Source organism: Cydia amplana, chromosome 2 (genome assembly GCF_948474715.1).
Source record: "Cydia amplana chromosome 2, ilCydAmpl1.1, whole genome shotgun sequence".
In the NCBI taxonomy this organism is placed as follows: Eukaryota; Metazoa; Arthropoda; class Insecta; order Lepidoptera; family Tortricidae; genus Cydia; species Cydia amplana.
This window is the reverse complement of record NC_086070.1, coordinates 2,562,635-2,586,853: the sequence shown is the minus strand read 5'-3', so window position 1 is coordinate 2,586,853 and position 24,219 is coordinate 2,562,635. Positions and strand designations below refer to the sequence as shown.

General features: G+C 38.2%; 1 protein-coding gene across 6 annotated transcripts in view; it reads left to right on the top strand.

Annotated features, from left to right (window-relative positions):
* LOC134661607 (diacylglycerol kinase theta) overlaps positions 1 to 24,219 on the top strand; it is a 65,951-nt gene that overhangs the window by 24,932 nt on the left and 16,800 nt on the right. For 2 of the 6 annotated variants that reach the window (XM_063517751.1, XM_063517757.1), the window contains exons 1-3: positions 19,307 to 19,521; positions 20,361 to 20,529; positions 21,021 to 21,125. In XM_063517751.1, the coding sequence (XP_063373821.1) occupies positions 19,360 to 19,521; positions 20,361 to 20,529; positions 21,021 to 21,125 (436 nt within the window). In that variant the 5' untranslated portion in view covers positions 19,307 to 19,359. Of the gene's footprint in view, positions 1 to 14,058; positions 14,139 to 16,353; positions 16,457 to 18,724; positions 18,937 to 19,306; positions 19,522 to 19,547; positions 19,644 to 19,889; positions 19,909 to 20,360; positions 20,530 to 21,020; positions 21,126 to 24,219 lie in introns of those variants that run through there. The other 4 variants (XM_063517781.1, XM_063517769.1, XM_063517775.1 and 1 more) reach the window with 4 other exon arrangements.

Here is a 24,219-nt window from a genome sequence, read left to right as displayed (position 1 = left end):
GAAAACACAGTTTTGGCGCGGCCGATAGGCTTGGCAGTTTTTTGGCTGAAACCTACCGAAACCGAAACTTCGATCGGATGGTATAATTGTGATGTAAACTATACCACGTGATGGTAAAGTTTTTTTAAAACCACATAATATTGCAATTTTTAAAGTAATGGTACTTATTTAAAATAACAATGTAATATTGCGACGTCTATGATGGAAACTTTGGATTAGTTTTATTATTCTAAATTTATACATCAGGTTACCAATTTTAAATAACAGGTAATTAGTCAACAAAGCCCCTATATATAATGGAGATATATATTGTTGATATTAATTTTCTCTGTATGTACTTTAATTTTTGATTACAACAGTATAATTATTTTTACTACTTATTTGTAAAATTAACAATTAATTAATGAACTAGGTTATATCCACATTAATAAACGAGCAATTCTTGTATATTTATATATTTCGAGGATCTTAGAAACGGCTCTAACGATTTCGATGAAATTTGCTACATGGGGGTTTTGGGGGGCAAAAATCGATCTAGCTAGGTCTTATCTCTGGGAAAACGCGCGTTTTTGAGCTTTTATATGTTTTCCGAGCAAAACTCGGTCACCCACATATTATTCACATTAATTATCACATGCTCGACGGCCGAATGTATTCAGGCTCAGATTCTGTATTGAAAGACAATTTGAAACATCCTGTACCAAATGTTCTTGTAAATGTAAACAAATGATACTTAATTGTATTGAATTGTACTGCTCTAATAAAAAAAATGTCTCGAGTATACAGGATGTCAAAGATAAACGTTCATAATCAAGTGAGGAAACCCTCTGCGTTGCCAAGCGCTGTCAATGAACACTTGGCACGCTTGCTCAATGAATAAGCGGTGCATTTTAAAACTCAGGAAACGATCGTTTAAGAAACTCGAATATACAGGGTGTCAAAGATGAACGATCATAATCAAATGAACACTTGGCACGCTCTTGCTCAATGAATAAGCGGTGCATTTTAAAACTCACTTAGGAAACGATCATTTAAGAAACTCGAATATACAGGCTGTCAAAGATGAACGATCATAATCAAGTGAGGAAACCCTCTGCGTTGCCAAGCGCTGTCAGTGGGGACTTGGCACGGTTCTCGCTCGACTAATAATGGGTGCATTTAAAACTTACTTCTTTCATGATATAGTGAGCAAACGAGTGACGCTCCCTAGTGTTGCCTGGTTTTAATATGGGAGAACGCTATTTTCTTGAGCGCTCTTTTTCAAACCCGGGTCTGATGATGGGATCTTGGCACGGAGCCACGGACTTCAAACATATCAGTTGATAGGGATACTTTATTTTATCCTTATATACTTATACCTTATCTACTGAAGTCGTTTTTTCATTTTTTAAAGTTTAATATTATTTTTATGTAATCTCTCATCTGGATGAGGGGGCCTAGCCAAGATGCCAATCATTTGCGCTATGACAATGAAACGCTTTCTATCTCTCTGTCACTCTTACATATTAGTGCGATAGAGAGACATAGCGTTTCGTTATCGTAGCGCAAACTATTTGCATCTTGGCCAGGCTCGACTTGCTTATTGATTCGCACGATTCGCACTGTGTCGTGTCTTCGTATCGCAAAACAAATCAAGATTGTAAAGTTCGAATTGGCCTCCTTTATATTTACGTTCCGAGTGTTTATGCGCCCGCGCAGGTGTCCCGTAGTTCCGGCTCTGATGTTTGTTTATAGCCAGATGGGCATAGACAATGTTAGATTACGGCTATTTTTAGACTTCAAAAAGAGGGCTCAATTGGACTGTTTTGAGCATGTTTGAGTACTAAGTAGGCATGCTATAAGTATGCACCGATACTGTGCAATTATATCGGGTCACTTTGTAAGAACATTTTTACATGTTCGTATTTGAATTCGGCGGCTTTTGCATTTCTTTTCCTTGAATCTATGCAACAAATGTAGTTATTAAACAAGCTTACGAAAATAAAACAAAAAGTTTGTTGAAAATACAAAGATAATTTGGTAAAAAAATGATTGTACCTATTGATTATAGTTCTATTGTGGAATTACGAATGAAATCCAAAGTCATAAAATTGAGATTTAGTAGTAAAAACTTATCCAAAACAAATTACAAAATGTCCAATCCAATATACCTAATCATTAAAACGATTAAACTCCATTTTAACCAAAATAGATTTTAATTTCAGAAATGTTACAATATGTACTTTCAAGAGTCACACGAACCCGACGCTCCCATACAATCGAAATACGCTCTCATTTTAAAACGACATTCTGAAATGACATGAAATTTAACACGACAATTCAAGTTACATTGTGTTTCTATATCTATGTCTGGTATTACCTACGAGTTTTCGTTGCTAGAACTTGTATTGTAGTAAATCAGACATATACATTTTTGTGGCAAAGACTAGATTCGTAGGACTCTTAAACCATCAAACACGTGGCGATAGTAATCCAGACACGTCATCTGTAACAATTGGAGGCAACAAAAGATCACCCAAAAAATCATGATTATTTTTCAGCGTGCGGCCTTCGGAGACGCGCGGGGGGCGGGGAGGTCGGCATTGACGTCACGCGCTCCCGCCAATAGCGCTGCCTTGCTACCATTCCCAACCCTCACATCCATAACGACACATCTACATATACAGTTCACATAATACCAACCTTATTTAACACCGTTAGAGTCGCTTTTTGATTGCAGCGTTTCAGTGCTTATGTTATAGTGGTTTGGATGTCGGCTTCCCCGTTTGGGCTTTGCTTTACGCTGTTAGTACTTATAAATTAGCTACAGATAACGAAATAAAATACTATGTTGTTTAATTAAATTGGGGAGCTATCATGAGGGCGGTGATATTGGGTTAGGTTAGGTTAGAAGCTAAGATAACTGAGCATGTCTTTATTCTTAAGAGAGTAAAAGCAGTGTGCAAATAATTTTAGACGCCTCGTCCACTTAGCAATTTTTGCCGCTGATTGACAGTAGCAGTAAGGATAATTTTTAGGGTTCCGTACTCAAAGGGTAAAAACGGGACCCTATTACTAAGACTCCGCTGTCCGTCCGTCCGTCCGTCCGTCTGTCACCAGGCTGTATCTCACGAACCGTGATAGCTAGACAGTTGAAATTTTCACAGATGATGTATTTCTGGTGCCGCTATAACAACAAATACTAAAAACAGAATAAAATAAAGATTTAAGTGGGGCTCCCATACAACAAACGTGATTTTTGACCGAAGTTAAGCAACGTCGGGCGGGGTCAGTACTTGGATGGGTGACCGTTTTTTTGCTTGTTTTGCTCTATTTTTTGTTGATGGTGCGGAACCCTCCGTGCGTGAGTCCGACTCGCACTTGGCCGGTTTTTTTTAGGGTTCCGAACCTCAAAAGGAAAAAACGGAACCCTTATAGGATCACTCGTGCGTCTATCTGTCTGTCCGTCCGTCTGTCACAGTCACAGCCACAGCCTATTTTCTCCGATTAATTTCGAATTTGGCACACATATGTAAGTTTGTGACCCAAAGACGGACATGTAACGTAAACAAATGAATTTTAAATATGGAGGCCACTTATGGGTAGAGGGTAAATGAGCAAATTAAAAAATGAAGTTTTTCAAACTATATCGTGTTACATATCAAATGAAAGAGCTCATTGTAAGAATCTCAATTTTTTTTAAATAATTTTAAGATAAATAGTTTAGCAGTTATTCAAGAAAATAGGCAAAAAATTACCCCCCCTTAATCTCTGAAATTGGGCCTAAAATTAAAAAAAAAAATACACAAAATAGTTCTTTACCTATAGATGACAGGAAAACCTATTAAAAATGTGCAGCCAAGCGTGAGTCAGACTTAAGAACTTAGTTTTTGATCTGACCCCTACGGGTTTTTTAAAGACATTATACTCACTTTTCATAAAAAAAAACATATTGTTAAAAATTGTGTAAAGTAAATCTTTATTTTTCAGTACATATTTGATATTGAGCATAAGTATTAAACAAAGAGGATAAGCAGGTACTCGAATAACATAAACCAAGAATAAATTATACATGGTTCCTACACTAGGCAGTGCCTGTCCCGTAGGTAGCCGACACAGTTACGAGTATTCAAACGACATGTAGCGCGTAGTTAACACAATCAGACATAGATTATTGCAGGTCATAATTATTAAAACGAAACTTATTTAAAAAATTACAAATAATATTAATATAATCTATGCCTGTAATGTACGGAACCCTTGGAACGCGAGTCCGACTCGCACTTGGCCGGTTTTTTTGATTAGATACAATTATCGCCAGTAACGTCTGGCGATAATTAAAAATAACTAAAACAGGAAAACAAACTTTTAATTAAAAACTGAGTTCCAATCCATGAATGTCACGATAGCAGCCTAATAATTAACGATTTATTTATAGTGGGTACCTACAACATAATTATAACGTTAGTGTTGGAGTTTATTTTTATAAATAATAACTTCATGTCCTACTTTAAAAACTTATTTAAAATGAAGCTTTGTTTTTAATTAAAACAAGTACATTCAACACACACACAAAACACGTACTTTTCAGTATTTGTATTTGATAAAGCGGCAACAGAAATACACCATCTGTGAAAATTTCATATATTGTTCATGAGAGACGGACAGTGGAGTCTTAGTAATATTTAGGGTCTCGTTTTTACCCTTTGGGTAGGGAAGCCTAAAAATATGACTATATAATTATACATAATTATTGTAAATATAACTGTAGGTACAGTACACTCCTGTCGTGTGGCGTAGAGTATTGAATACTTAATTTAGTAGCATAAGGTATTTAGTCCAGACAATTCAAACACTAAGTACAAATACGGCGAATGTCAAGTTTGTTAACGGTGAAAAACTGTGTCGAACTATTTGTGGAGTAGGTATAGTCGCCATCACATATACCTATCGGAGGGTCCGAGATGGTCAAACATATCTTAACATGCATTCTCCATTTCGTGATGCGCACTTATTGTTCTCTTCTGTTCTTGCTATTGTTGTCTGTTCATGTTCGTACATGTTTTGTGAACGTCACGAATAAAAATCTTTTATCTTATCTTTTTATCATTCTAACGCCTTGAAAATAAAGGCGTGTTCAGATATATATTTGTATGCACCTTGGCCGCTCCGATATCTCGGATGGCGACTGTACTCGTTTACTCCACAAATACTTTATACTATAGTCCTATGCAATTGTAGTTGATGTAATGGTATTAATAATAAAATACTTGCAAAAACAATTTGCATTATCCGACAAGTATAGACTACGTCCCTTGCGCGGTATGTAACCTAACCTACGTATTAAGGGTACATATAGGTGATATAGGGTTATTAATGTGCAATCTGAGAGGTATCTATAACACTTTAAACTCTCTTGTAATAATCTAGTCACTTAAATGTATGGCATTGGTGACTAGATTGGCACTTATTATAGCACAATTGTGGTGGCATTACATAAAATTTGTAAAACACTAAACATTGCAACATTAAGCACCTGTTGAAGCTCGCGTGCCCACGAGTGCCGGACACCGACAGTACCGACCATACCCATCATTTATGCACGGTGTGTACCCACTAAGGGCACAGGGCACCATCACGCGAGGGTAAACTGGAGAGGTATTCGACTTATTTATTAATTATTAAGGGCATCATTTGTGTCACCTAAGTACATAATCTTTGCCTAAGCTAAGTAGCTTATTCGAGTATTGACAACTCCCATTCGCCACTTGTCAGAAAGCTACATGCCTACATACATGCATACAAGCAATTTTGCCTCCTTTAAAAAAGATGTAATAGTGAACATGGAAGTAGATGATGTCCGTTTTAAAAAATCCAGTTAAAGTTTTCCATTCGTCTGTGAAAATAAGAAATTAATCCATTAAATATCGACAATATCGTTTATTAATAATATTGCCCTAATGCACGCTGCTGTCGCTGCTTGCAAGTCAATTTTGGAATATGACAGTTTAACACATTTTGTGTCAGAAAGTGACGTATGTATTGATATGACATGTGAAGACAGGAAGACAGCATCATTTGTGAAACTGATGAAACCTACTGAGTGGCTCTTGCCTGTGATCTCATATTACCATTAGAATTTTAAATTTTAAGATGGCGGTCGGGATTCTAGTTAGGCTATTGCCCCCGCTATTCCAGAGCCACTGTTTACTTTGGCATATTATTAACAGCTTCGCTTTTGTAAATGGAAACAGTTATCAAACTCTATACTTAATCTATGGTCTGCAATAACGACGATAAGAATATTAAAATTAACCGTTTAGATTCGGTTAGTCAATAAAAAACCTGTAGATGTTTTTGATGGGGTAGAGTCTGTGCGGAAAGAGAAGAGTCGTGGAATGTATGGGGCCCAATACATTCCACGACTCTTCTCTTCCCGCACAGACTCTAGGATGGGCACAACGCAATATTTTAGTAGCTAACTAAAGTGGAAAATGTGACGAAACAAGAGATGTAATTTTGCGCAAATTGTTTAATTTGTCCAATGAATGAAGTACCTAAAGACCAAAACTAGACAGTTTTGGTACCTATTTAATCAGATCAGATCAAGTTAAGTGCCTATTAGAAAAAACAGTATTTTATGTATTTTTTTCAGCCCAGTAATAATAGTACCTCTAGTTTCAAAGTTGGAGCGAAAACCTGTTCCAGTTTATCCTATCACGTTCACGGCAGCCAGTCATCTCTAACATCTCTTGCCTTTTTGCGTGCAACTCCGGCTGCAAAACGGAATTTTATTAAATCACATTCCACATAGATCATTTCCGATATTTTAATTACCTATATATTTACGCTAATATTTATTTTATTTGTAAATGAATGGCGGACGCCGTGCGGGCTACTGCGTCTATTCGCGGCACCGCCTCGAGGTTATTTAAACACGCAGTGACGTATGCCACGTCAGTACTACCAACCTAACCCGTATAGCTTCTCCTTGATCCGTGCCCTTCGATAAAGAACCTCGTCTTTATTGACAAGCGTGCGTAAAAATAACCCATAGACAAGATATTGGTTTTATGTGCGCGGAATCAAAAGCGCGGGAAAATTTATTGCGTTCTATGCTGATTATTAGGTGTGATGATTTGTTTTTAAGTAGTTGGATTGGCGATTCAGAAATACCTCTTTTACTGGAGATTTTATTAACTCTATACCTACCTACTGGTTTTACATTTGCTCATATGGTTTGAGTTTGACAATAGGTATTTACACATATACCTCGACATCAAACTAGTGCGCAATTGTCGCAACTCATTATAAATGTTTACCACATCATCATCCCTTTGTCAGTTGAACCATCGCTTGCCCCCTAAAGAACCCTTTAGTCTATGTCTAGAGCCGTCAAGTTTAAGCAGCCGCAATCAGCGTGCATTCTGCAAGGTTCAAGTAGCCCGTTATTATATCGGGCGGAGCTGCGCGCGCAGCTATCGATCGCGGGAGATGTCTCTCAGCCGGGAACAACACGTTGTCTATGGACAGATGGAATGCTACTTTGAATACTTGGAACGCTTCTATTTTTTTAACGGCTTTTTGTAACAATCTAAGAGGTTGATATACTATAGCTGGTCAACCAAATCTTGTCAGTAAAAAAAGGCGCGAAATTCAAATTTCTATGGGACGATATCCCTTCGCGCCTACATTTTTCAAATTGTCGCCTTTTTCTACTGTCAAGATCTGGTTGGCCAAGTATATTATATAAATCGTTCCTTACCAGCGCCTTATTACGCTAACCAATCTTTCTCATTTTAGCGGGCTTCTCTAGCTTGAGTGCAACCGGAAATGCACTCTAGAGAAGCCCGCGGGGTTCGCTTTTAAAATCTAATCCTAAGAATTGGTATAGGTACTAATTTATACAAAAGTTATTTAAATCAGAATTAATCCAGTTTACCTAAAATTGAGTTTTATTCGGTTTTCATCAGAGCAAATAACATTGAAAAAATTGGTACAAGCTGGGATTTGAACCTACAACCTCGGTTCAATGTTCAGCCCTAGTAGCACGGTCGCATTTTTATCGTTTATCATTATCACCATGCCTGTAACGTTTTAACAAGTATGTAAGTGCGAAAGTGACGGGCATAGTGATAGTCGATAAAAATGGAACCGTGCTGAGCCCGCAGAACTCTCCTTAAAACTGCGCAATAAATTCGGTAACATTCACTACGAAAGCACTTGTTGTGCTCCATGGTACGCCGGTGCATCACGTAAATTCACATAAAAGCCGGTGCTTTTGAACAATTCAGATGACACCCAAAAGCCATCACGTGGATAAAGCCATCCATAATCACTACTCCTTATAAAACAAAGTCCCCGCCGCGTCTGTTTATTTTATGTGTAAGTATGTTCGAACTCAAAAACTACTGAACGGATTTTCATGCGGGTTTCACCACTCACCTATCAATACGGTGATTCTTGAGGAAGGTTTAGGTGTATAATTTGTTAAGGTTTAGTCTCACCTGTGTGTCGCTAGTAATATTAAAAGTTGGTGTTATAGAGGTTTATATCACTCAAACTTTAAGTACCTATAAGTATACTAGCTGTTGCCCGCGACTTCGTACGCGTGGATTTGTATATTGGTGGTTATATATTCTATATTAGCTTAGAACATTATGCAGAAAACGATAGCAGTAGGGACTGCAGTTAATCATTTGTTAATTATTTACACAACCTGGCTACGAAGTTTCAAGCCCCTAACTGAATAAAATTGTTCTCGATATAATCCCCCTCAACCCCCAGCATATTTTCAAGTCCACTATTTAGTAAAACCTACTACCTAACTACCTATTTACGAAGTTTGAAGTTCCTAGCTTTAAATAAAATTTGAACTCTCTACCAACTTTCAACCCCTTCTTAAACCTTTTAGGGGATGAATTTTTAAAAAAGCTGAAATTACTTATTATGTATTATAATAATATGCCTTTATACAACGATTCAAGCCCCGCACTCAAAAAAATGTTTGACCTCCATACAAATTTTCAACCCCTTTTTTACCAACTTGAGGGAAGAATTTTCAAAAATGCCGAAATTACTTTTCTTGTATTCTAATAATATGTCTTTATACAAAGATTCAAGTTCCGCACACAAAAATGTTTGATCTCCATACAAACTTTCAACCCCTATTTAACCCTTTTAAGGGATGAATTTTTAAAAACGCTAAAATCAATTTTCTTGTATTCTTATAATATGCCCTTATACGAAGATTCAAATCCCGCACTCAATAAAATATTTGATGTGCATACAAACTTTCAACCTCTTTTTCACCACCTTGGGGGATGAATTTTCAAAAACGCTGAAATTACTTTTCTTGTATTCTAATAATATGCCTTTATACAAAGATTCAAGTCCCGCACTGAAAAAAAATGTTTGATCTCCATACAAACTTTCAACCCCTATTTAACCCTTTCAAGGGATGAATTTTAAAAAACGCTGAAATTACTTTTCTTGTATTCTTATAGTATGCCCTTGTACAAAGATTCAAGTCCCGCACTCAAAAAAATATTTGATGTGCATACAAACTTTCAACCCCTTTTTCACCACCTTGACGGATGAATTTTCCAAAACGCTGAAATTAGTTTTCTTCTCTTTTATTATAATACCTTTTTACGAAGTTTCAAGTTCCTAGCTTACAATAAAATTTGAACCCCAAGACAAACTTTCATCCCCTTTTTAACCCCCTTAGGGGTTGAATTTCCAAAAAACGTCCCATAGCTTTTTTTTGTAATCGGCTATTATGCCTTTCTTTTTATTTAATCGTATGGCAAGATTCGAGTCGCTTAAAGTATTAGAAAGTAATAAATAATTAAAGAACTATATCCAATGTCTAAGAAGTTTCAAAGCATTTGTAATGGATTCAAACTTTCAACCCCTTTTTATCCCTTTTAGGGGATGAATTTTCAAAAACGCTGAAATTACTTTTCTTGTATTCTAATAATACTATCTCGATATACAAAGTTTCAAGTCCCGCAATCAAAAGAAATTTTACTTCTCCATACAAACTTTCAACCCCTTTTTCACCACCTTAGGGGATGAATTTTCAAAGACGCTGAAATTAGTTTTCTTGTTTTTTAATATTATACCTTTTGATAAAGTTTCTAATTCCTAGTTCAAAATAAAACTTGAACCCCATACAATCTTTCATCCCCTTTTTAACCCCCTTAGGGGTAGAATTTCTCAAAATCGCTTCTTAGCTCTTATACATTTTATAAATGCAACCTCGTGTCCAAATTTTAACTTTCTAGCATTTGTAGTTTCGGCTCTGCGTTGATGAGTCAGTCAGTCAGTCAATCAGTCAGGACACGTGCATTTATATATATAGATAGATAGATAGATAGATAGCTGTTGCCCGCGACTTCGTACGCGTGGATTTGTATATTGGTGGTTATATATTCTACATTAGCTTAGAACATTATGCAGCAAAATATTGCAGTAGGACGGTTAATCATTTGTTAATTATTAATATTATACAACGCATGAGATTTGTCTTTCACAACCTACGAAGTTTCTAGCCCCTAACTAAATAAAATTGTTCTCGACATAATCCCTCTCAACCCCCTTAGAAGATTTTCATGTCCTCTATTTAATAAGACCTACTACCTAACTACCTATTTACGAAGTTTGAAGTAAATACAATTTGAACCGTATATAAACTTTCAACCCCTTTTTAACCATTTTAGGGGATGAATTTTTAAAAACGCTGAAATTACTTTTCTTGTATTCTAATAATATGCCTCTGTACAAAGATTCAAGCCCGTTCTCACAAAAATGTTTGAACTCCATACAAACTTTCAACCCCTTTTTCAACACCTTGAGATATAAAGTTTCAAAAACGCTGAATTTTTTTTTTCGTTTTAAAATAATACCTTTTTATGAAGTTTCAAGTTCCTAGCTTAAAATAAAATTTGTACCCTGTACAACCTTTCAACCCCTTTTTAAACCTGTTAGGGGATGAATTTTACAAAACGCTGAAATTACTTGTATTATCTTCTAATAATATCCCCAAATACAAAGATTCAAGTCCCGCGCTCTAAAAAAATTTTGATATCCATACAAACTTTCAACCCCTTTTTCGTCACCTTAGGGGATGAATTTTCAAAAACACTGAAATTAGTTTCCTTGTGTTTAAATTTAATATCTTTTTGCAAATTTTCAAGTTCCTACCTTAAAATCAAATTTGCACCCCAAGACGAACTTTCATCCCCTTTTTAAATCCCTTAGGGGTTTGAACTTCCAAAAACGTTGCAATTACTTTATTTTGTAATCGGCTATTATGCCTTTCTAAGAAGTTTCAAAGCATTTGTTATGGATTCAAACTTTTAACCCCTTTTTAACCCTGTTAGGGGATGAATTTTACAAAACGCTGAAATTACTTTTCCTGTCTTTTAATAATATCCCCAAATACAAAGATTCAAGTCCCGCGTTCGAAAAAATGTTTGATATCCATACAAACTTTCAACCCCTTTTTTACCACTTTACGGGATGAATTTTCAAAAACGCAGAAATTTGTTTTCTTGTATTTTAATAATATATCTTTTTACGAACTTTCAAGTACCTAGCTTAAAATAAAATTTGAACCACATACAAACTTTCAACCTCTTTTTAACCCTGTTAGGGGATGAATTTTACAAAACGCTGAAATTACTTTTCTTGTCTTTTAATAATATCCCCAAATACAAAGATTCAAGTCCCGCGCTCGAAAAAATGTTTGATATCCATACAAACTTTCAACCCTTTTTTCACCACCTTAGTTTAGTTTAGTTTAGTTTATTTATTTCATAATGATAAATTACAGTATAAATTATTCTTACGCTAATCTATATGAATTTACATTAAGAACTAGAACTTAGGGGATGAACTTTCAAAAACGCTGAAATTAGTTTTCTTGCATTTTAATAATATATCTTTTTACGAACTTTCAAGTACCTAGCTTAAAATAAAATTTGAACCACATACAAACTTTCAACCTCTTTTTAACCCTGTTAGGGGATGAATTTTACAAAAGGCTGAAATTACTTTTCTTGTCTTTTAATAATATCCCCAAATACAAAGATTCAAGTCCCGCGCTCGAAAAAATGTTTGATATCCATACAAACTTTCAACCCTTTTTTCACCACCTTAGGGGATGAATTTTCAAAAACGCTGAAATTAGTTTTCTTGTATTTAAATTTAATATCTATTTGCAAAGTTTCAAGTTCCTAGCTTAAAATGAAATTTGCACCCCAAGACGAACTTTCATCCCCTTTTTAACCCCCTTAGGGGTTGAATTTCCAAAAACGTCGCAATTACTTTATTTTGTAATCGGCTATTATGCCTTTCTAAGAAGTTTCAAAGCATTTGTAATGGATTCAATCTTTCAACCCCTTTTTAACCCTGTTAGGGGATGAATTTTCAAAAACGCTGAAATTACTTTTCTTGTCTTATAATAATATCCCCATATACAAAGTTTCAAGTCCCACACTCACAAAAATATTTGATCTCCATACAAACTTTCAACCCCTTTTTCACCACCTTGGGGGATGAATTTTCAAAAACGCTGAAATTAGTTTTCTTGTTTTTTAATATAATACATTTTTACAAAGTTTTAAATTCCTAGCTTAAAATAAAACTTGTACCCCATACAACCTTTCATCCCCTTTTTAACCCCCTTAGGGGTTGAATTTTTCAAAATCGTTTCTTATCTCTTGTACACTTTATAAATTCAACCTAGTGTGCAAATTTCAACTTTCTAGCTTTTGTAGTTTCGGCTCTGCGTTGATGAATCAGTCAGTCAGTCAGTCAGTCAGTCAGTCAGTCAGGACACTTGCATTTATATATATAGATTTATAAACACTTTTCGAGCGTAACATAATGACGGTAAAACCAGTAGGTTGTCGTCATAGTGGCCAAATTGTTAAGGGTGGACGCCCACTCTGTGTGGGCAGTGGGCACGTGGCTAAATGTACGGCCTCCATCAGCTGCTAACTTGTATAACCATTGTATAACCTTAACGGCTACCATCAGTTTGGAACTAACATAAACGCCGTCGAGAACGTAATTTACTTTCTATTCATCTCGCTCGTACTCGCATATTAGTGCAAACGAGATGTATAGAAAGTAAATTACGTTCTCGATAGCGTAAATGTCAGTTTTAACACTGTCAGTGACTCATGGTAGGGGCTCTTGTTATACAATGATATTATAATACATATATGTACCTACGTGAAAATGCACGCACGAATGATATCAAACGTTCGAATTGGCCTCTTGGTCTAAGCTTTAAATTTGAACCAAGAGACAAGAGTATTCGGTTCAATATCAATAGCACATAGAGTAGATTGCTCCCGGACGCGCCTGCATATTTTAGAATCATTTTTGTACCACACCATACGATCAATGAGTCATTGAATCTAATTTTTCCACAAACACTACCGGATAGGATCGATCAAGTTCACGGAAATGCTAAATCTGATTTCAATCGTGTTATACGAGTATACTTGATATATATAATATAAATTGTGACGTACGAGTAATGCTGAATCGGTCGAATATGCCTGTGATTGGTAAACAGGAGGTACCTATTTTATTTTATGAATCTGACAATGTAGTGGTCCCAGTTTTGCTTTATTAGATTTCTACTTACGGACACACACATATCTTCTAATCATTTTGAATGACATCGACATCTGACCGGCGACGATTTCGGAATTGGTCACATATAATAGTAAAAGTACCTACCTACTCGTCGTGCACCTAGACTGTATATTCGTACTGTATAATAAAAATAATCCTTATCCTTAGATACTGCGGTTTTGATAAGCATTAATGGCGTTATTCATAAACGGCTGTAGCTAACTTAATTAGTTGATGATCGTCGTTTGTCCCTATTTGTCGTTATGTCATAGAGAGGGACAAAACGACTATCATCAACTGATTAAGGGCCACCACACATACTCATGATGAATAACGCCGTAAGTATATTATTGTGTGATGTACATAGGTACATACGAGTATGTATGTACCTACTTATATTAAAGTTTTACATTTTTGTTTCAGTGTGCAACTTCATAGTGCACGAGCGTTGCGTGGGGCAAGTGGTGACGCCATGCTGCGGGGTAGCGCCGAGCCTCATCAAAGTAAGTTTTATCCTAACCACATAATAAATAATAGGGAGTACAAACTCATCTGTCAGGCCAATTCAAACAGGTGTCATTCTGAATCCCTAACATCGTTTGTCCTAAAGTCACTTGCCCTAACTGGTTTGTCCTCATGGGCACATGCCCTAACAATCAATTGTCATAACGATTATTTTCCATAATGTAAGGTTCAGAAAAATGGTTAGGTTTTAGAACTTGCTGCCACAAAAGTGGGTTAGGTTAGGGTTAGAACTGCGACCCTCGCAAAAAAGAAAATATGCTTAATAACATTAGGATAAGCAATCAATAATTAGGGAAACCAAAATTAGGGTTTTTAGTGTTAGGACAACTGATCATTATGACAAACAATATTAGGGAATGCAAATATAGAAGAAAAGACTTTAGGGATTATGATATAGATCCAATTCAAACGGGTGCCTCACTCGCACTTATACATGTACGGACAGTTCAGAGCCAAATTAACGCGCGAATGACTGCTAACTGATACGATACCAATATCATTCAAACATCGGTTTGACGTCAAGTGCACGTTCGAATTGGCCTGTGTGGCAGAAATATCGACTTGATTCGATATTGCTCCCGTGTTGATCTACATCACTAGCAGTCTGGTGTATTTGACATATGATTTGACAACAGTAGCACCGCACACCAATGGCGCACCAATGGGGTTGGCCCACAGAACATATTAAAGAGGTTAGAATGGCTATCGCGCGCAGTTAGTATCGGAACCGGTGTCGCCGCTCGTTCCTCTCCACATTTACTAACACTAGCGCAACGGTAATAAAAACTTGTGTGCGTGGTGAATGGATACGCCTCCTTTAGACAGATTTGATGTCTGGATTCTTAATCTGAACATTATTGTGGCGCAAAAGGCATGTTTACTTCGTTTTTCTGTCAGCGCGGGCGAGTAGCATGCGAGCGTTTGCTCAAAACCGGCGGCGACACGTACCCTGCTCGCATCGCCATTCTACTTGTTCTGTGGGTTGGCCAATCTAAGTATTTAACAGATGGCGCCAGCATAGTACAACCAGGCCTCCAAGAAAAGTGTCGAATTCATGTTATTTTTGGCATTTTTATGGCCTGGATTTTATATTAAGTACCTATTTATGGATATTTAAGCCGTCTCATAGAACCCAACTAGAAACAAGTGAAACCCATGATGGCGCCATCTATACAAATCTTTGATATCTAACGTCACCATCTGCCGACATCATTTGATATTTGACAAATAGGTCATATGAACATTTTGTCACATAATATCGATTACATTTTTCCCACGCTGTACGTTGCGTCGGTTTGAGTTCCATTACCACACACTTCGCACGTAGCTTATAAGCAATAACGAAATGCACTGTAACGTAAAACTAATATCCAATCAAGTTGGGATTTTAAATATTCCTGTGGGCCTCTGAAAATTAATATATATAAATTGCTACGACGTGCTACGCCGTAGACATATCTTGCTACGAGCGTAGCGTTCAATAAACCTTATCTACGTCTTTTGTTTAATTAATAATTTAAATGATTACCCGCGTTACCACGAGTTGGTATTTGAGATTTACGTTAGCGACTGCGTGACCTCGATCGCATTCCCTCTCTATCGCACCAATCCATCAGGTCGAGCGAGATGGACTGCGATCGAGTTTATCTAGTCGCTAACGTAAACGTCAAATGTCAACTCGTGGTACGGCTACTTGTCATGTTTAATGAATAATAAACTTTTACCTACACGTACAGTTTACGTACAGTTCCTTTACGTACAATTTTCAAAAGCAAACCGTTTAGGCAAAAATTTGTTGAAAAACATTACCTACATATGGTGCTAATTAGCGACGTGCCAATAGGTGTAATTCGCACTTCTATCGTACATGTATCGTACATTATGTTAAATAATGTAAATCCAAATTAATACCAAACAGCCAAGTCTTCGCCAATTAAGTACATAATTAATTAACCATAACATAATATTTCTTGTCATCTGCCTCATTTACATAAGTGTAGAGGGCATAGCAATAGGTTTCTTATCAGGACAATTTAACCCTTTAACGGTCCGGATTAAAAAAATCCACGATACAAGCCTCATTGCCTTTTTAGTCCTAAAAATTTCGCATTAGAAAAAAATACATTAAAGATGATGTCATAGGCTGGTCATTTTGCCATTTTAAATATAATTATCTAAGAATGGTTGTTCCAGAACCCAGTGGCCCACTGTTGGTCCGAGCCGGCCCATCACAAGCGGAAGTTCTGCACGGTGTGCCGGAAGCGGCTCGATGAACTGCCCGCTTTACATTGTATGAGTAAGTACAAGCTTTGCATTGTATGACTATGTACACGAGTACATACTTAGCACGCAAGCAACAAGCGTACGCAAGTGTCCGCACGGATTGGCCACGCTGACGCCGGCCGCCATACATTTGTTATTAAAACAAATGTATGGCGATCAGTGTAAGTGTGGAGTGAGCATGCTCGGATTGTGCGTTGCGAGGCCATTAGATTAGTCTGACCAGTGGCATAAAATAAAGCCTCGGCCTTACGGCCTGGCCACGACATTGCATAACTGGCTTCGGCTAAGGCTAAATTGACCGCTTTCGAATAGCGACGCCCCTCGCGGCCTACCGCCCAGGACCATGCTATGATGAGTTGTGATAAAGAGTTGCCGAGTTCGTTTTTTGGTTGCATAAGTTAAGTTGAATATATTTAACTGTCTTAGTTTATTGAATTAAAGTTACATTTGTTTTAATACTCTTTCTCATTAGTATATTTTGCGAAACAATGTCTGAACTATGAACAAAATAAATCGGCAGACTGCAGACTACTGTCAACCCATCGTGAACATCAGTTAATTAATCATTAGATATTTAATCAATTTCTTTTGTTTTATGCAGTTGTCATAGGAAGCCGAATGCAGAAAACTTCAGTGTTACATGTACTTAATTATGTTTAATTTTTACAGTAGTCTGTGCTAAAGTAAAATACGAATACCTAAGACACAAATTATATTAGACGCAAATTATTGCCAAAAGTAGATATATATTTTGACTGTATTTTGAAAGCGACAAGCCTTAATACGATATTAATAGTTTGTCTTAATCTGACATTCTCACTTATGTATTTTTTATAAGAAGAGGATAAAACATAAACTAACTAATGGAGGCTTGTAAAGTCATTCGACTAAGGGGATTATTCAATTATAGTCCGTCAACCAAATCTTGTCAGTAGCAATGTAAAGCAAACTAAAGTAGGGCAACACTCAAAGAGCAGTATTGCGCTAAGAAAAGCAGCAATGTACATCGAACCAAAATATTTTTTTTCCGCTGAGCGCGCCCTGCGTACGTCAATTCAAATTGTCACTCGCGGTTTATTGAAAAAATTTGAAACATGGACGGACAATTTAAAAGCGATGTTAAAACAATGTTAATCAAAATGATGAACAAATTTGAAGATATCAAAAAACAACTCCCTATCGTAGTGCTTATATTCTCTTTGTTCCCTATCTATGTCTTCTAAAGTTTACTAAAATAAAATCATATCAAAATGCAGATAATTAGATACAATACTTACACAACATAATATTTACAATATAATATGCCACTTGTTAATGAAAATTAGTGTACTCTTCTGGATGAATATGACATACCTGTGTAATTTTTTTGATTGGTATATATTGTACAATAGGATTACATATTAAAAATAAAACAACTGATATTTGGGTGTTTATTTAATTTAAAGGTAAATAAGATAAGGGTCACTTTAGCTTACACTATAATTCAGGTCATTAATTGAAAAAATATAATGAAGTTACCAATGTTACCGGGTCACTTACAACCAAGCATAATACTCTGTAGTATTCTATTGCATCTTTGTAAATAGTCACAACTGATTGCTGAAAATATTAGACATGTGGGCCTATGGACGGTTTCCAGGACACAATTTATGGTCTTGTTTGGATAGATTTAGGCATACGTTTTAATTTTATTTATGCCTTTTAACCCTAAAACAAAAAAACTGAACATAATCTTAAAAGTTCGAAAGAGTTCTTCCAGTATGTACTTGTCATAACCTCAATTTTTAGTAATGTTTACCATCAACGAGCATGATTGTACATTGTAGGCCCCTTAGCTTTGCTTATTCTTATTTAATGTATTGGTATTTAATGGTGACAGCAGAAATATCTCTTGAAACAGAAACGATTCAGAATGAAAACCAAATGAAAACAAATAAGGTGACGGCTGTCATTCATCAATCCACATTCCACAGATAAAACACAGATGACACGCATTTTGGAATTATTCGAACACAGTGTTGCTAACCCGCGATTTTTCAAATTTGCCGCCTTTTACTACTGACAAGATTTGGTTGACGGACTTTATTTTAAAATCTGTTGACTGCCATCAAGTTTTTCCCTAGTACCTAGTACCTACATCATAAACATAATCTACCTACGATTGATTGGATTTGTGCTAATAAGTAGTACCGCTAAAACCCAAGTTTCCTCGTAGTATTTGTTCAATTTCCCCTTGTTTCGACCCTTTTAACACAAGCTAACATATGCAATACTATTCCAGTATGCGAGTACTATGTCCACGGCGAATGCGTGGACTTCGCAGCCGCGGACTGCAAGGAGAACGCGACGTACTGCGCGGGCTCCGAGCCGCGGCCCGCCCACCACTGGCGCGAGGGCAACCTGCCCGCCAACTCCAAGTGTACGGCTTGCCGGCGCGCCTGCTGCTCGGCGGAATGCCTGACTGGGTACAGATGCGAGTGGTGCGGGAGCACGGTGAGTGGCAACCAGTAGAGGGCGGCACCCTGTCCGCCAACTCAAAGTGTGCGGCTTGCCGGCGCGCCTGCTGCTCGGCGGAATGCCTGACTGGATACAGATGCGAGTGGTGCGGGAGCACGGTGAGTGGCAACCAGTAGAGGGCGGCAACCTGTCCGCCAACTCCAAGTGTGCGGCTTGCCGGCGCGCCTGCTGCTCGGCGGAATGCCTGACTGGATACAGATGCGAGTGGTGCGGGAGCACGGTGAGTGGCAACCAGTAGAGAGCGGCAACCTGTCCGCCAACTCAAAGTGTGCGGCTTGCTTCTGACTGGATACAAATGCGAGTGGTGTGGGAGCACGGTGAGTGGCAACCAGTAGAGGGCGGCAACCTGTCCGCCAACTCCAAGTGTGCGGCTTGCCGGCGCGCCTGCTGCTCGGCGGAATGCCTGACTGGATACAGATGCGAGTGGTGCGGGAGCACGGTGAGTGGCAACCAGTAGAGGGCGGCAACCTGTCCGCCAACTCCAAGTGTGCGGCTTGCCGGCGCGCCTGCTGCTCGGCGGAATGCCTGACTGGATACAGATGCGAGTGGTGCGGGAGCACGGTGAGTGGCAACCAGTAGAGGGCGGCACCCTGTCCGCCAACTCAAAGTGTGCGGCTTGCCGGCGCGCCTGCTGCTCGGCGGAATGCCTGACTGGATACAGATGCGAGTGGTGCGGCAGCACGGTGAGTGGCAACCAGTAGACGGCGGCAACCTGTTCGCCAACTCCATGTGTGTGACTTGCCGGCGCGCCTGCTGTTCGGCGGAATGCCTGACTGGATACAGATATTACGAGTGCTGCGGGAGCACGGTGAGTGGCAACCACTTTGTAGACTGTAGGCAGTAGCCGCGGGTAACCTGTCCGCCAACTCAAAGTGTGTGGCTTGACGGCGCGGCTGCTGTTCGGCGGAATGCCTGATTAGATACAAGCGCGAATGGTGCGGCAGCACGGTGAGTGGCAACCAATTTGTATAGTACTAGCACTAACAAGTTGCTAAATTAACACCAGCCAACGTTTCACGGATTATAGATTCAAAACGTGATTACACAGAAAATCTAGTACGTGTTTTACGATGTTAGTTATAGTAGGTATGGTTAAGTGATAACAAACAACATACCTGTTCAGCGGTGCGGTGGTTGTAGCTGGTTCGTAGAGGTAGAAGAACAGAAACTCCGTCTTGTAGCCACAAATATATTTTATATAAAAGTAGAAAATTAACACGTACTATTCGTATAGGTGTAAAAATGTGAAGGCAATGTTAGTATGGTTTCTATGGTAACGAAAGTAAAAAGTTTTGTTGGACTTGCCAACAATACCTACTTACTAATTGACACTAAAAGGTTATCCTCTACTTTCACACACACACAAGTTTTGAAATAAGTACCACTTCTAAACCCCACAGTGCCACGCGGGATGTCGGTCGCTGATACCGGAGGAATGCAACTTCGGGATGCTCCAGCCCATCTTCCTTCCTCCTTCGGCGGTCTCCATCCCCCGCACAGAAGTCCCCATGGAGGCCATCATCGGCGTCCACGTGCGCCCGCCTCCCTCGCAACGGGACTTCGGCTGCCGTAAGTAGACTAGCTATATAGGTGGCCTACCGCCCGCCGCCGCTGCCGAACATGTGCCTCGCCATTCGCAGGCTTGGTAGCCGCTTGTAGACAGTCAGCTATCGCTCGCGACCACGATCAGATGTTGGTGTTTCAATTAGCTATTCCCCAATAGCCCGGTCTTTTTAGTCTGGTAGAAAAACGGACGCCGCGGCGCTTGGATTTTACACACACAACTTATAAGATTTTAGAGGAACGCGTGCGTTTTTCTAGCCATATTTTAACATCCATCAAGACTCATAAGCGTTCTTTGATACTAACTAAACAAAGACGTCTCACTGTTCCCTTGCCCGGTGTACGTTCCATCCCTCCGATTGAGCCTGGATGTGATCGTGGTTGTTATTCATCAAACATTGGCTATTAGAGAGTGAGTGGGGTAGGGTAGTTGCGAATACCGCGGCACATGTGGAGAGAGGTAAAAGTGGTGGAGTGTGAGCGGTGTCTTTGGGCAGCGCGGGACCGAGGCTGGGGACCGGCGCGGCTGGTGGTGCTGGCGCGGCGCCTGCTGCCGGCCGCCTGCAGCCCGCACGGAGGCGCTTCGCCGCCCTACTCGAGAGGTACGACGCATCATCATCGCTTGCACTGCCTCCTACATCGCTCTATCCAACTCTCTTCCTCAGTCGAGTCTGAGCTTGTCTGCGTGGAGTGTAGAGGCGGATAGTCCTTTCTCGGAAAGGGTTCACCAAGCTCGCGAAAATCACGACATTGCGCTTAATACGTAGACCATAGAAAGACCTTATCACTGATATCGGTGGTATTGCTCAAAACATTATTTTCAGCGAGCATCGTTGATTTTGTAGCAATCTTTTGCAGCTTCGTAGAAATAAAGGAACCGGTACAAACAATATCGAGGAAGGAGGTCAATTGAGTTTTTTATGAATAAGCTTTTAATCAGTTATTATGCTTAAATTGAGTATACCGCTACCTTAAACTCTACTCTGTTACAAAATTCCTACAAAAATTACGATGTGTATCCAATCTTAACATCTACATGAAAGCAACCGCGTCATTACAACTTCAAACCAACACATGGATTTTAATAGGGAATGAAGGCTTCCTTGTATATCATGCCAGCCTATATTAGATAAGGTCTGAAGAAGCAGCTAGTTCATGCTTACCTATAAACTAGGACGCAGTGTGGGCTACGGAGAGGACGTGAACATCAAAATACAACAAAAATAACAAGAATTACTCCAAATCAGGCAATTTTGAAGCTCACGATTCCATCCCATTGGGTTCGCATGTTAGTTTTCGGGTATGAGCATTATAACAGTCTTTATGCAATAATTTTACATTATCAAATAGTACTAAGACAGAGATCTAGTAGCAGGTATTACCGTCACACATAAACGGTTAGGTACAAATGGGTTTATGCAAAACCATCGATGTCTCAAATCATGTTCTGAAAGATGCTCACATTAAAAGCTAGCTGTACTTTGTTAAAGAGTCCGTCTTAGCTAGCTTTGCACCGACTTAAACAGAACAAAGTGAGGATGTCATTACAAAAATGTCATATTTTCATCAAAAAATGACATTGATGATGGCATGGCCACACTTTGTCATTGCAAATGCCATGCAGAGTTAGCTTAGTAACTCGATAATGATTGACATTAGTTTTATCAAAAAAAGAACTACAAAAATGTATTGTATATATCATAATTATATTCTAAAAATATCTTGATAAAATATCTTGTCTTGATCTCTGTTGTTTTGCTCATACCAGAAATGACCTATTACAGCTTTTGCTATGTGCTTCATTGATTTATCATTTATCCCATCACTGTCCATTACTATACAACTTCAAACTCAAAAGATCTATAACAAGGCTGTTACCAATGTCCCCCCTATCTCTGCGCATGCCTAAACTGCCTTATTTTGAGGTTAGGTGAATGGCGAACGTTGTAACAAGATAGCGATGAAAGAATATTATCATATTTTAGAAGAAAAACGAGTTTATATTTAAAAATAATTATAATCTTAGTTAAATGACTATAATTATATAGATTATTAATGAAATATTGGCAATGGCAGAATATTGTAACGTAATACGTGACGAGGCAACCACGCATGCGCGCGTCCTGTCAAAACCGGCCATTGTAAAACGAATCGAGAGAAGTCAATAAACACACCTTAATATTGGGAGGTTGTGGACTAAATGATGCAATCGAATATAAAATATTAAAGAAATATATAAATATAAGTCTGTCTTTTGATTATAGGTTTGTGTTCCAATGTATCGGTTGGTCGATATTTTTGGATTGTTTAGCGAAAATAATCTCTGATACAACAAAGGAGCTCTGTTATTTGGCTATTTAATCAGATTTGAATATCGCCTAGCCATTCATCTAATCTAAAAGATGTAATACAGCTTAGTGTAAAACTAACTACAACACGCAATGAACATTAGCACTATTACATTTACTTACCTATTTATCTGAAGACCATTGAGATATCAATTTTGTCCCTTTGACTTTTACACTTGGAGTTGACTTGATATCGAAGTTTTAAAAAGTCCTTTTTATCTGAAAATATATATAAAATATCGTCGTTAAATTATAAATACTCTCTGTACATGTACCGCTTTTGTCTTGGTGAAATTTATAATTAAAACAAACTATTTAACAAAGCAACACTATTTCTTTTATACAATGGCCACCGTCGGGTCAAAATGTGCGTGTTTTTAAATTCATGATAAATAGTTAAAAGTAATTCAGTGACTTCAACCGTGTAAGTAGAAGTCACTTAAAACTTCTAACCCCATTTTAACTCCGTTAAACCCCATTTGAAGTTCTTTCAACAGTTTAGGTTATACGTTATCTGTCAGTATATCTATAACTATTATATATTTCGATTATTTTAACCAGCTATATCGATCACTTAAAATAGACCTACACTGAGAGCATTAGGCCGTGTAAGCAATGAGCATTGAAGCGGTACCTATTGAGTGTGAGCCCTTATATAGGTCAACCAGCTACACCGTAGCACCACAGCGTAGCCCGTAGCAAGATTTTCCGCTACGAAATGAAAATCGTTCGTAGACCTACTATTACAATGGCCTAATGAGCTTAATCGGCCAAACAATAGCCTTTATTGTATGCATTCAGTAGAATCAGTATTTTCATAAAATAGTCTTCAAAGATATCAAGTCAAAATCCCACTCAGATTCCACTTTACCCTTCAGACTTTAAATCTTGATTGAAGCCACCTCATTTTCGTTTATTACTATAAAGACGCCGTCGCCCGAAGGATACTCGACACGCGGTATTCCATCATCAGGTATGGTGGCACTGACATATTGTAACACCGACATAACATCAACATCTGGTTGGCGTGCTAAGGGTCACAGTATGGTTGATCAGGTGGAACCCTGGGTCATGGAACTATGTATGGAACGAGATCTTGCACCGGTATCATCTCGAGGTTGTGGTGTAGATTAGAACCGGTGTTGGGAGTTGACATTCATAAATACATCGTAATACCTAAATTGAAGAATAATTACTTTCATTATGTTAAAATTACGTTGTCACGTTAAATGAATATTAATATAAATATATTTTACATGGTGCCATGATGCTGGGGTTAGTAAATATAAATAATGAATATTATAATTAGGTTTAACACATACCAAAGAAGATGGTCGCGTTTTATCAT